Source organism: Macaca thibetana, chromosome 2 (genome assembly GCF_024542745.1).
Source record: "Macaca thibetana thibetana isolate TM-01 chromosome 2, ASM2454274v1, whole genome shotgun sequence".
NCBI classification, from domain to species: Eukaryota; Metazoa; Chordata; class Mammalia; order Primates; family Cercopithecidae; genus Macaca; species Macaca thibetana.
The window spans coordinates 186,621,461-186,634,968 of record NC_065579.1 but is presented as its reverse complement, the minus strand read 5'-3'; the positions used below and the strand labels follow the sequence as shown (position 1 = coordinate 186,634,968).

The window sequence follows — 13,508 nt, the reverse complement described above, 5'->3', positions numbered from 1 at the left end:
TATTCTCTTACCATTCTGAAGGTCAGGAGTACAAAACTGGTATTATTCAACTAAAGTTCAGGTGTTAAAAAGTCTGGTGTCTTCTAGAGGCTCTGATGAGAGAATTTATTTTTTTTGCCACTTTTCTGCTTCTGGCGGCCATAAGTATTTTTCTGTAGCTTCTTTTTTTTTTTTTTTTTTTTTTTTTTTTTTTTTTTTTTTTTTGAGACGGAGTCTCACGCTGTTGCCCAGGCTGGAGTGCAGTGGCGCAATCTCGGCTCACTGCAAGCTCCGCCTCCCGGGTTCCCGCCATTCTCCTGCCTCAGCCTCCTGAGTAGCTGGGACTACAGGCGCCCGCCACCGCGCCCGGCTAATTTTTTGTATTTTTAGTAGAGACGGGGTTTCACTGTGGTCTCGATCTCCTGACCTTGTGATCCGCCCGCCTCGGCCTCCCAAAGTGCTGGGATTACAGGCTTGAGCCACGGCGCCCGGCCTTTTCTGTAGCTTCTTATTCCACCTTCAGAGTGGTTGCAACAACTTTGAAGAGGTTGGAACTCCAACCTCTACTTCAGTCATTCTATCACCTTGGTCTTTGCCTCTGATTCCTCCAGCACCCCTCTTATAAGGAGGCTTGTGACTATATCAGGTCTACCTGAATAATGCATAATATTTGCCTTTCAAATTCCTTAATCACATTTGCAAAGTCCTTTTTGTACCATAAAGGTAACATTCTCTGGTTCGAGGGATTACTATGTAGATATATTTGGGAGCCATTATTTAGCCAACCTTACTTATAGACCTATACAAAATACATACCACAATGCGTAGAACAGGTGTGTGTGTGTGTGTGCAAATTCAAAGGTTCATATTTTAATAACTCTAAATATTATTCAAAATTTATATCCCATTTCTGGGCCACTGCATTGAATCGAACCCTTTGAGGATAATTGACATATATTTTTAAATTTAAAGATTAGAATATGGTATTAAGGATGAAACTCAGATAGATACGTATACATTTTAGGAGGGCATTGTAGTGATCTAGTATACTGTTACAAAATATGTTTCATATGGTATAACCTTGGGAAGAAAGGAGAAATCAAGCTTTTACTTATGCCTTTTTCAATGAATTCTAAGTTTAAGGGGTCATAAATTGCTAGGATAAAGTCAGACATTGTAAGTGAAAATAGGCAGATTTTTCTTTAATCATTGCTAATGAATTCCTAAAACCTCTTAGAAAACAAACTGAAGAGAAATCCATAGGGAAAATACTTCAGATAATTCATCTGGGATATCAATAGAACAGCTGATGAGGTCAAATTTTGGTTCACTATCAGGACACAGAAAGGACACTGCCAATTCTCTAACTGCTATTGTGATCTTTTCAAGTTAATTTAATGGAGTTGAATCATGCTTGAATCAATTATTGCCAGGTTCTTTAGAAAAAAATGCCGTTCTCATGATTTAATGGTATAAGGTTACAGGGTCCCTGAAAGAAGGAAGAAGTTTCCAAATAAAATTAACACCATCATTTTCTGTGTGTGAATATTTTGATATTCATTATCCATTGACACTATAAAACCAAATAACAAGAACAACAACAAAAACAATTCTTGGAAGACCAAAGTGGCGTATAATAATAAATCATTTACTTATCTAGGGTGGTTAGCTAGGAACTAATCTTGCCTGATTGCTCACACGTCTGGCTGTCGGTGGATCTGGCAGCTGACGTTAGCTGGGACAATTGGGACAATTTGACTCTGCTCCATGCATTTCTTACCCTTCAGCAGGCTAGCCTGAGCATGACCTCAGGGTGGCAGAGGCACAAGCAAGCAAGCAGGAACATACAAGTGCTCTCCCAAACTTTTTCTGGTGTTGAGACGAACAATGGTCAATATCCAAAGCAAGTGTCAAGTCTAAGTCTGAAGGCACAGTGAGAATGAACAACAAAATTATGGTCCATTAATTCACTCAGTATAGGACATCCTAAATCCAGAAAATGTGCTTGTATACATTTGAACATTTGCTTTAATGAATTCATAAAAATATAATTAAAAAATACTCAAGAAAATGTAGTTAGGTCACAAGGTAAAAGCATCTTTTTATAAAATCTGCACAGAATTCTATATTTTATCATCATTTCATGACACATATGTGGTAAAATAATTTTTTTCCATTTCAATTTAACAAAATATGACCCCCATATTGAATCTAATGACAAATTTTTACATTTAAAAACGCCTTAAAATGTTCATTCATATCATAAGACATCATGTGGATATTGAGGATATTAACAAACCTGAAAATGAAATAAGACTTCTCCCCTGTTTCGAAACAAAGTAAATTTAAAATAATATTACTTATTTAATAAAAATTGAATGAATATTGTTGATTATACCTATTTTGCAAGTGCATAAGTTCCTTGTAGTTGGATTATTTAAATAAACTAATTTTCAAGGCTTTTAGAATTCATATAATGGAAATTTCAGTTCAGTTTTCCCAGGTATTGCATTTCCTACACATCTGTTGTTTCTTTCTGAAAAAAAAAAAGTAATTTTTAGTATTTCTCAAAACAAGCATAATGAGGATCATGCACAACACTTAGCCCACTACAGGCAGTATTTCATTGTTTAGAAATATGTGTCGATTTCCAGGAAGGGGAACATCACACACGGGGCCTGTCGTGGGGTAGGGTGAAGGGGGAGGGATAGCACTAGGAGATATACCTAATGTAAATGACGAGTTAATGGGTACAGCACACCAACATGGCACATGTATACATATGTAACAAACCTGCACGTTGTGCACATGTACCATAGAACATAAAATATGAAAACAAAAAAGAAGAAAGAAATATGTGCCGATTTCAGCATTCCATCCTTGTTCTTTCATTCACAAAAATATATTGAATATGTGCCTCTTCTGTATTCTGGGAATAAAGCAAAGAACAAAACAAAGTAAAAACTGGTATTATTTCCAAATATATGTTTTTGAATTTGGTTTGGTTAACTAAAATTATTTTATTTTTGTCTTAAATTTTAATCATTTTTATATACCTTTACACACTATTTTAAAAACTGCGAAAAATAAATATTTTAACTTTGTAAGTACACAAGTGAGTTATCTCTCTCACTCAAAAGTTATATAAGTAAGAATCCCTCCATTAGTGTACTAATCCATTCTTGCACTGCTATAAATACCTAAGACTGGATAATTTATAAACAAAGAGGTTTAATTGGCTCATGGTTCCACAAGCTGTACAGCAAGTGTGGCAGCATCTGTTTCTGGGGAGGCTTCAGGGGTATTTTACTCATGGCAAAAGGCAAAGCAGGAATAGGCATCTACATGAGAGGGTCGGGACTAAGAGAGAGACAGAGAAGTGCCACACACTTTAAAACAACCAGATCTCATAAGAACTCTATTATGAGAACAGCGCCAAGGGGATGGTGCTAAACCGAATGGATCCACCCTCAAGTCCCAGTCACATCCCATCAAGCCTCACCTCCAACATTAGTAATCATAATTGAACATGAGATTTGGGTGGGGACATAGATCCAAACCATATCAGTTAGGTGGAAAAAGTAAAACTATTTTTACTAAAGGCTCAGTTTAAAATTAGTGACTTCAAATTGCTACATATCTTCCTCAGGTAATACTTTTATTATTATTATTATTTTATCTCCTTGAAATTAGAAGCTGGAGCAGACTAGTCTTCTAGTGTCATTGCAGCCCAAGATTGCTTCGCTCCACCTCTAACTACTCTATTTCTTCATGGAATTATTTGTATAGAGTAATACAGATGGAGAACTGGATAAACATTGCTCATCACCATACTAACTGATTGTCTATCTTTGTCAAAGAGGTGAATTCAAATATGTAAAGTTACTAAAAAGCCACTTGTGTCCGAGAGGCTGTCTGCATCTTTAATTAGAGTTCACAGGAGTCACAAACTATATATAAATGACATTTAAGTCATTTGTGGTCCCTTTCAGTTTCTGTGACTATTTTGCTAAGATTTATAATCCCACTATTTGGAAGCCAACCTTCTGGACTATTCAATTCATGGTAAGATAAATTGCTATTTTTCTTTACCAATGAAAGGAGCTGACTTTTAATTTTCTACATCCAGGCTGTGACACTAGCTTTCAAATCTGTTTTCATTTTGTTTTATTCTTACTTTTTACTTTTTTTCTAAAAACTATTCTTGGCACAGATACTTGTTTCACAGAAGTCCCATAAGATGTTGCATTTTACTGAATAAGGTTAAACAATACATCACAATCAGGAAATCTGTATTGTAATAGAAACATCCTATTTTTTAATGTCTTTGCAACCAGACCTACTCAATTCCTCAAAAAGAAATAAGGAGTGTAGAGGAAAGGCAAAACTGAGGCTTGAAAAACTAAACTCCATTATATAACTATTTCTTAAATATTCCTAAGATACCTGTAAGACTTCATTTAACCATCCAAGCTACAACAAACTCAACTACCTGCAAAATAGGAATAATAAGAAAACTCATATCTACAGAGATCCTGGGAGTTTGAATAAGACTCACCTCTATAATCTTTGTAAAAACTGCTTGAGTTCTTTTGGAGGGAAAAAGTGTCATTTAAATTTTGGTGCTAATGTGAAATTCTGAGTTTGAGGAGTTTGTAACTGTATTTTGAAGTTAGTCCTTGAATTATTCTTTATCAACCATCAAAGCACTGGAACCATTTTTTTAAAGTCATTTCTGTTTTGTACCAGACTAGAGACCTTTCCAATGATGGGGTTGAAATGCAGTAAATATTAATTATATGCATTTGAATATTTTTTAAAGGAAAGAATGCTAGTATAATCAGTCAAGGGCCAGCTCATAGACCACTTCATATACATTTACGGCCACCATAAAGAGGGAAGCTTTTCATAAAAATATCATGTGAAAGGATGGCTGGCCAGAAACTGTTTTAACTTGGTTCCGCACATAATCCATTTGATCATTAGTACAGTAGGATAATAATAAATCAACTGACCAATATATTCAGACATACAGATGTTCATGCCAGTCTTTGTAGCAGTTTATTACTAGATAAATCATATATATGGGAAAAGTAAAATACAAGGCTGACAAGAGGACATGTGTGCTAATAGAAATGAGTCTTAATTGTAGCTTTGAAAAGCAAGGGAGTGAGAGCTGTCAGAAAGTAAAAATAAAATCTCACAAGTAATAAACGAATTCATGTCCCTAAGGTATTCACTGTGAAATGTAGGACTAGTCAATCAAATCCATTTTGGCTTGCTAAAAAAAACACTTAAAATAAAATTTCAATTTACTTCAAGGTTTTCTTTTAAGTCCAAAGTTTGTTTCTTACATATTAAGCATTTAAACAGCTTATCTTACTCTAATTTAAACACACTGCTTTAAAAAGTTTTTTATTAAGGAATCTAGCATACTTAGAACTGAAAATAATATTTCTGCCAGGGTATGCAAAGGAATACTGTCCTGAACAGTGCATTACAATGTTTCATGCTAAGTGAAAGTCACAAAATGCCCAGCATAGCATCTTCTAGAAAGATAGCATTTATTAGACATAGATTGATAGCAAAAAAGAAATGAATACATATTCTCCCAGGGAATTAGAGCATCTGCAATACAGCCTGAGAGAAAGATAAACAGTTGCAGAGCCTGACAAATTTTTTCTGACAAGCATATGATGAAATATAAGAAGGTTGGTCTAGGTCAAAAAGCCAATACTTCCTTCAACAAAACCAAGCATCACAGAAAAATGGACAGACCATAAGGTCACAAATATATGTCTAATTTTCTAATTTTCAAAATCAATTAAAAATCTCTTTGTCCTGGAGGTAAGTACTCATGCACACTTGATGTCAGATCCTAAGAACTTCTGTGAGACTTCCTAAATATTATCCTAATCAGTTTTGAACTGCATAGTCTGTCAAGGTTTTTCTTCCTGTAGTTGAATCTATGAATCTGTAAAATTATAAGTTGACGCTGATCTGACCCATTCGAATTTAATATCTAAGCTGAAATGTGTAACTTCTGGACCATGCATGTTGATCATGCTAATTCAATTTACTCACTTGACAAACTTCATGATCTCAGGAACACTGAAGGCTTATCTTTTGATTTATGGGACACTGAAATGCCACAATTAAATAAGTAAGCATTGCTTGTTGTGAGATTCTGCTACGCTTTTTACATACTAATCATTCTACAATGTTATCTACAAAATTCACAAATTTCAGATAATTATTATATATGTAGCAACACCCTTACTTGAATAATGCTGCATTTATGAAATTTGAGTGGCTTACAAACTCTTCTCACTTTTCAGAAATTTTCCATTGATATTGGGCAATATATAAGTTGTTGTCATTACTTTTAATGGCAAAAACTACAACGACTTTTACACCAACCTAATAAAGTACTATAATTCTGGGTGAAGTAAGACTTTAGATATGTTTGTGATCTGAGGTTGTAATAATCTTATCAGTGACTCTGGATGTACATCACTGGCCATGCTTTTATATTCTGTTTATTTAAGACCATAGACTTCACTGTGTTGTTGTCTTCTTTTATCACTTACTAGGGGCATTTAAATAGATTGATATTCCTTACATTGCCCAAATTCACTTTTTTAGAGAAAACAACTTTTTGGTAAGTGAACAGTTTCTTCTAAGAATTACTCTTCTTCAGTTATAATTATTGCTATTTCCTTTCTTCTATAATAGATATATAAAAACATGAAATTAATAATGTAAACCCAAGCAAGTACATGTAAGTGACGTATTTCTGAACCATTAGGTACTACCTGTTTTTGATGTAAGTGAATCATAATATTAAAAGCTGAGTTTTAGTATGTATATATTACCAAAAAAAAAATCCTTTTGTGCCAATTACTAAGTTAACAGCATCACTATTTTCTCAGACCATCTCATTTCTGAAATTGCAATTTCAACTTACTAGTGTAAAACAGAAAGTGTCTGCAGCAAGTCTCAAGCAATTAGAGGTTTATTTAGCTAATGTTGAGAACACCCCTGGGGGAAAAAAAAAAAGCACAAATCACAAGGTGTATTAGTCCATTTTCACGCTGCTAATAAAGACATACCCAAGGCTGGGCAGATTCAAAAGGAAATAGGTTTAATGGACTTACAGTTCCTCGTGGCTGGGGAAGCCTCACAATCATGGTGGAAGGCAAGGAGGAGCAAGTCACATCTTAAGTGGATGGCAGCAGGCAAAAAGAGAATTTGTGCAGGAAAACTCTGCCTTATAAAGCCATCAGATCTCATGAGAATTATTCACTATCACAAGAACAGCATGAGAAAGACCTGCCCCTATCATTCAATTACCTCCACCAAGTCCCTCCCAAAACATGTGGGAATCCAGATGAGATTTGCGTAGGGACACAGCCAAACCATATCACAGGGGTGTCTGTGACCTGTGCTTTTTCCAAAGCAGGTTGTGGGAACTTCAGCATTTAAAGGAGAAAGAGCAAGCAGGAGGGAAGAAAAACAGAGGGAGGGTAGGCAGTGAAACAAATGGTTACATTCTTGTGAGACCCTGCTTAGCCTCATTAAATCTACCTTTTTTTTTTTTACACATGAAAAAGCAGAGTAGAAGAAAAGGTCAATTATGCATTGTCTCCTGCTAAGTAAAGTTACATATTACCTAAGATAAAGTAAATATGTTAAAAGAGGGAGTAGAAGAAAAAGTCAATTAAGCATTGTCTCACGCCCAATAAATCTACATTTTACATAAGATGAAATAAGCAGGTGAAATGACAGCTATCTGGGAACAAAAGTAAGAAGTATTGGTGACTCATCTCTCAGACTTAACTTTCCCTTTGGCATAGCAACTGTGGGGCCCTAAGATTGTATTTTTCGTGCACATTAGAAACGTATTTTCCCATACTCATTCCCCAATGTTAATGGATATTAGCATTTGGTAGATTGTATTTCAGTGGATAGCATGGGTCTAACAAATCATTTAATACTTATTTTAATATATTATGAAAACTAAGGGCACTGTCTTTGGAAAACATTACCAAATAAGTAAACATGGCAATTCAAAAGAGTTTTTAGAAACACCTGTCACTAATTCCAAATTTTCATAGTTTCCAGTGGTGTGAATAGCCTCTCAGTGCAAGCTGATATTGTAATGCTACTTCTCAGCAGTAGCTGTAGAGCAATGATATGAGAAAGACATAGAGTATCCAGAAACTAGTTGAATGCATTAGGCCACTTTGAAATAAAACAGAAAAAGACCAAATAATAGAACTCTTCTATTACAGACTTGAAAATTCCTTCTAAGATCATTTTGATATTTTCACTTTTTCTTTTACAGATATTTTAAAATTACATTAGAAATTTTATGGAAATGCTGTGTGTATAGTAAGAAATCATATATTCAATTATACTTTCTATTCTTGATGTTAAAGGTATTTTCCCAAAATACATTTCTATATTTGAAAGCTGCTGATTTGAATATGCAATTAAAATCAATTTAGGGAAACAGAGTTTACTTCATGAAACACTATCTTTGCCAGTGGAAAAACTAGCAACTTTAACTGGAACTGTTAATTTTATATTTACCATTTGATCATTCACCTTAAAACATGAACGTTACCTTCAGTATTATCATCAGTTCATAAAAACTTCGCTAACTGGTCTAACCTATTCTTCCATTTACTGCTTCGTTTATCTTTACATCAAAATATATTGTATGTTTATTTAATTTCTGTATCCCTCCAGGAAATTTAAGTTCAAGAAAGCAGGAAATTTGTTTATAAGTACTGTATCTATCATGGGTGCCCGAAAAATAATAATATTTGAATCCCTTCCCTGGTCGAAACAGTTCATTTGGGAGTCAATATTTACTTAAAAAATATTACCTAACGGGCCAGAACCGCCATCTTCCAGTAATTCGCCAAAATGATGAACACAAAGGGAAAGAGGAGAGGCACCCGATATATGTTCTCTAGGCCTTTTAGAAAACATGGAGTTGTTCCTTTGGCCACATATATGCGAATCTATAAGAAAGGTGATATCGTAGACATCAAGGGAATGGGTACTGTTCAAAAAGGAATGCCCCACAAGTGTTACCATAGCAAAACTGGAAGAGTCTACATTGTTACCCAGCATGCTGTTGGCATTGTTGTAAACAAACAAGTTAAGGGCAAGATTCTTGCCAAGAGAATTAATGTGGGTATTGAGCACATTAGGCACTCTAAGAGCCGAGACAGCTTCCTGAAACACGTGAAGGAAAATGATCAGATAAAGAAAGAAGCTGAAGAGAAAGGTACCTGGGTTCAACTGAAGTGCCAGCCTGCTCCACCCAGAGAAGCACACTTTGTGAGAACCAATGGGAAGAAGCCTGAGCTGCTGGAAACTATTCCCTATGAATTCATGGCATACTAGGTGTTAAAAAAAATAAAATAATAAAACAAAAGACCTCTGGGCTGAAAAAAAATTACCTAACAATTACTTCAGATTATAATATTTTTTACAAAAATAATGGACTCCTCATAAAACAAAGTTTATTTTGTATGCAAAACTGTGATTTACTACTAACTTTGAAGGATTTGCTCTATTTTCAAGCCATCCAAGACAATGTTAAATTAATAGGCAGGATCTAAAAAGAAGACATGAAAAATGAACAACGTATCTTTCATAACTTGTTGAATAATCAACTGTATTACAACAAAGGGTGTCCTTTATTATTAGTTTCTCAGTGAATATTGTGCCAACAAGGACAGATGGCCAAGCAGCACACACAAACACTTGGCCACCTGGAGTGGTGTTCACTAGAGAAACTATGGACATAGAATCAGTAGCAGGTGACCTACTCTTGGCTTTACCATAAAAATCCAGCAAATCAGACCCAGAAATCATCACCATTCTACCTGTTGAGTGCAGGTTATGGATATAAGAACAATATGGTCTGACCTGTGTCCTGATAACTCACTGTTGTGGTGGGCAATAGCACCACCCTTCTCATGTTGTGCTCAGGGGTTGGAGCCTTGTGGACAACCTGACATAGTAGTGGTAGAATTTACTACCTCTCTCCATCTTCTGGTGTAATTGGATATAAAGTGTGGGATGGACGTACCAGCATCAATGTGTCATGTTTGACAAGGACTAGATGATTTTCTTGGAGCACTATAAGTAACCGTTCCCTTTCCTTGAAGTTGAATCTATAGAGGATGAATTTCGGACAAGTTAGTTTTTACTACTCAGCAAAATATAAAATCGCTAATGTTACTACACAGGAATAAAGATGGAAGTTTGTGAAAGAGCAATGAGGCTTGAAATAGAGGAGGTCAAAAAGTAGGCTATGGAAAACTTTACAAATATTACACACATGAAAACAACTTTGGAGAATATTTTTTAAATTTGCATAAATCTTAGCAATTTGTATTCAATTACTAATAAAGTGTTATTTAAAAACAATTTTCTGATTTACTAAGAAAAAATACAGTTTGATCAATTATTCTGGATGACAATATAAGCTATGCTTTTTTCCTCTACTTGGAAAATAATACCTCTAATAACATTTAATTAAAATAGCAAAAAATCTTTTAAAAATATGTAAACTTATTAAGTAAAACAAATATATTATTTTTATGGATTTCATGAGGTTCGTGGTATTTATAAAACTTTAAAAAATGTATAATTTTTCATGATACATCGTTTCATTACAAATAGTCACACTCATATTTAATTTGGGTAACTTAAATTCTTTATTATTTTTTAAAGGGAATATCCCCAAACCTGAAATTACCTCTGTTAGTAAGAACTTTTAAAAATGTTAATTTCAGCTTATCTGTAGCTAAAATTTATTTTATACTATGTGCTTTTAGTAAAACTTTCACTTGTTAACATGTGCACCAAAATTCAAAAAACAAGGCCAGATGGGCCTTTTTTTATTGTATTCAATAACTAATTTCTCTGCTCCCCAACAGAGTGCAATATTCTTTAATACACAGTCACCTAGAAATTGAACTTGTACTTTTCTATTTTATCTCAGATAAGAAATAAGGCTGTCACATATATCACATTCAACCTACCTTAGTGTAAAGGATAAAGGTTATATCATCTCAGAAATGAAAATGTCACATATCAGAGTCAGGTTCAATTATCTCTGAAAAGAAATTTCTATAAATGGGCATTTGATAATGGAGAAATTCACATAATGGAATTATAAACAGTTCTGGTTTCTAAATCATCTTTGAAAAGGCATATACTACTGTATACATTTCAGATGAATAATATAAAAAGCAAACGCATGACATTCACTAATACCGAACAAATTTAATCAGATCATTTAAAACTCATAGGCATGTCTTTTCTTCCTCAATATATATTTTTGGTTAAAAGAATAAGTATAAAAATGACTATACAAGAATTAGAATTCCAAATGAATAGCAAATCATCAGGCGCTAAGTTCCAGGAATGTGTACATAATATACAGACATTTCTTTCTATTTTAATATCGAGTTAAACATTTTAATGGATCAGTAATTTACTTCTATCCTGAATCCTGTTTGCTTCCTCAAATGGAGTATTGGAAATTAATGAGGTAGTGTCTGGTGCTTATGGCACTAAATAACTTACTCCCTTTGCCTTATTTGTCTTCTCAAATAAGTTACATATCCAGAGTGTCATCTTTCAATTATAACAGTTACTTTGATATTCAAGAATCACTATATATTCAGGGAAGCTTAAAAATTACAAAATAATAATAAAAAAAAACTTTGAAGAGATCTCTGTAGGGTCCCTGAGCATTTCAACAGTTGGTGGGCATAAGTAGAATGAATTAGGATGGAGGGACTTTCCATTTCATGGGTACTGCTGGCACAATGTGGCTTGCTTAGAGTACCTGGAGTCTAGACTGTCCCCTTGCCAAAGATTAGACACAATAATGGCCATGCTGTGAAACCAAACCTGTTTTATTATGTTTGTTTATTCTCTTTGATTTAATTACTTGAGCATTTGTGGAATTTTGAAATTCTTGAGAGAAAGGTCTCCTTTATTACCTATCTCGAACAATTCAGTTCCATAAATACTTTATTAAAGACATACTGTATTTCCAGACTTACACTGAAGGTTGGAAAACTAGTTGACTGTGCATCTGTAAAAGTCTCATAGGAGTCAAGAAAGAAGGCATGTTAATATTAATGATATTATATTCAATATTAAAATATCAACACACTATTGACAATATTATCATATAATATTAATAATGTAGCCAGGCCCTGAGTAAATTATAACAAATTTGGAGTTACTGAAAGAAATCTATCCTAGGTGTCACATAAATTAAAAAGTAAATAAACAAAGGAATTAAGGCAATATATGGACCTTACATCTTCTGGCTTAGTGCTCCCATATAAATTATTTTATTTCTTATTATAAATGAATAGAAATATTAATCTCTATAATAGGAATTTTCAAAACATACTCTTAAACATTTAAATGCAATTGCATGAAATTTAGCTTAGGTTAAAAATTGCTAATTTCTAGTTCCACTTTTCTAGCATAATGATTGAACAAGTAAGTCGCTTGAGTTGACTTAGGATATATCTATAAATAAATTATATAAAATGTCTTACAAAGACATTTGAAACACACTGAAGCTTCTATATAATGTGAAAAGCAAATTTCTTAGAAAATATTTCTCAACATTTCTGAAACTCTGATTAAATGTGTTAATCAAAGAATACTAAAAACCAGTGGAGTCTTCTGAATTGGCACACCAGGTATCTAATTTAGAATAATAACTACATGTCTTTCTTACTTCACAGCTTAATGAACAATAAGATAATTTATTTTAAAGCACATTCATTTCCTGCATTTCAAGTACAGCAGGAATAAAAAAAAACATCTATGTTTGCTACATGTTAACATATTTACTGTCCCCTGCAACCAATCACCATGGCAAATAAACAATTCTATTTTCCCCAGCTGTATTATGTTATGAGATCAGACAGCTTCATATTCAGACAAATAATATTATTTGGATTAATTATTTTTGGATTCCCTAAGCCACCAAATGGAACTAATTCTTTACCAAGGATCAGAAGACATTAATTATTTGGCACAAATGGCTAAGCTAGGGGATTTTGATCCTCAGAGATATCCTTACCCTGGAAAAAAAATCTGTGAAAGCATTCCAGGAGCTTCAGTGAGATTATTTTCTATCAGAAAAATAGGCTTAGACATTGCATACATCAAGAATTGTTAATACAAAGTATCTAAGTAAAATTTTTCTAGGATGGTATTATTCAATTTAGCCTACAGAGGAGCAGGCTGTTTGCAATTCATAAACTAGTACTTTTATATCAGTTATTAATTTTAGGTGTTCATTTTACTCAGGATAATTCTGCATACAACTCATCTCAAATGTACCATGGAAATAAGTAAGGTCTGGGTGATTCTCTGGGCATCTCAATTGACCACGATATTGGAGAGTTGGAGGAGTTACTATTACGAATAGCACAGAGCACATGTCTAATTTTCTTCTGTGAGAG

The 13,508-nt window shown here is 33.9% G+C and overlaps 1 protein-coding gene and 1 long non-coding RNA gene across 3 annotated transcripts; one reads left to right on the top strand and one right to left on the bottom strand.

Moving 5' to 3' along the window:
• Positions 1 to 479: 479 nt before the first annotated feature.
• On the bottom strand, positions 480 to 2,904 carry LOC126947904 (uncharacterized). Of its 2 annotated transcripts, none has more exons than XR_007723244.1 (3): positions 2,706 to 2,904; positions 2,378 to 2,515; positions 480 to 1,901 (listed from the first exon to the last, which is right to left on the bottom strand). It is a non-coding gene; the product is annotated as an uncharacterized LOC126947904 (long non-coding RNA). The 2 variants fall into 2 exon arrangements; XR_007723245.1 differs by having other exon boundaries at positions 2,773 to 2,904.
• Positions 2,905 to 8,879: 5,975 nt separating this feature from the next.
• On the top strand, positions 8,880 to 10,334 carry LOC126947903 (60S ribosomal protein L21-like). Its single transcript, XM_050779008.1, has one exon. It carries the CDS (start codon positions 8,914 to 8,916, stop codon positions 9,397 to 9,399), a length of 486 nt encoding a protein of 161 aa, XP_050634965.1. The 5' UTR covers positions 8,880 to 8,913; the 3' UTR covers positions 9,400 to 10,334.
• Positions 10,335 to 13,508: the final 3,174 nt, after the last annotated feature.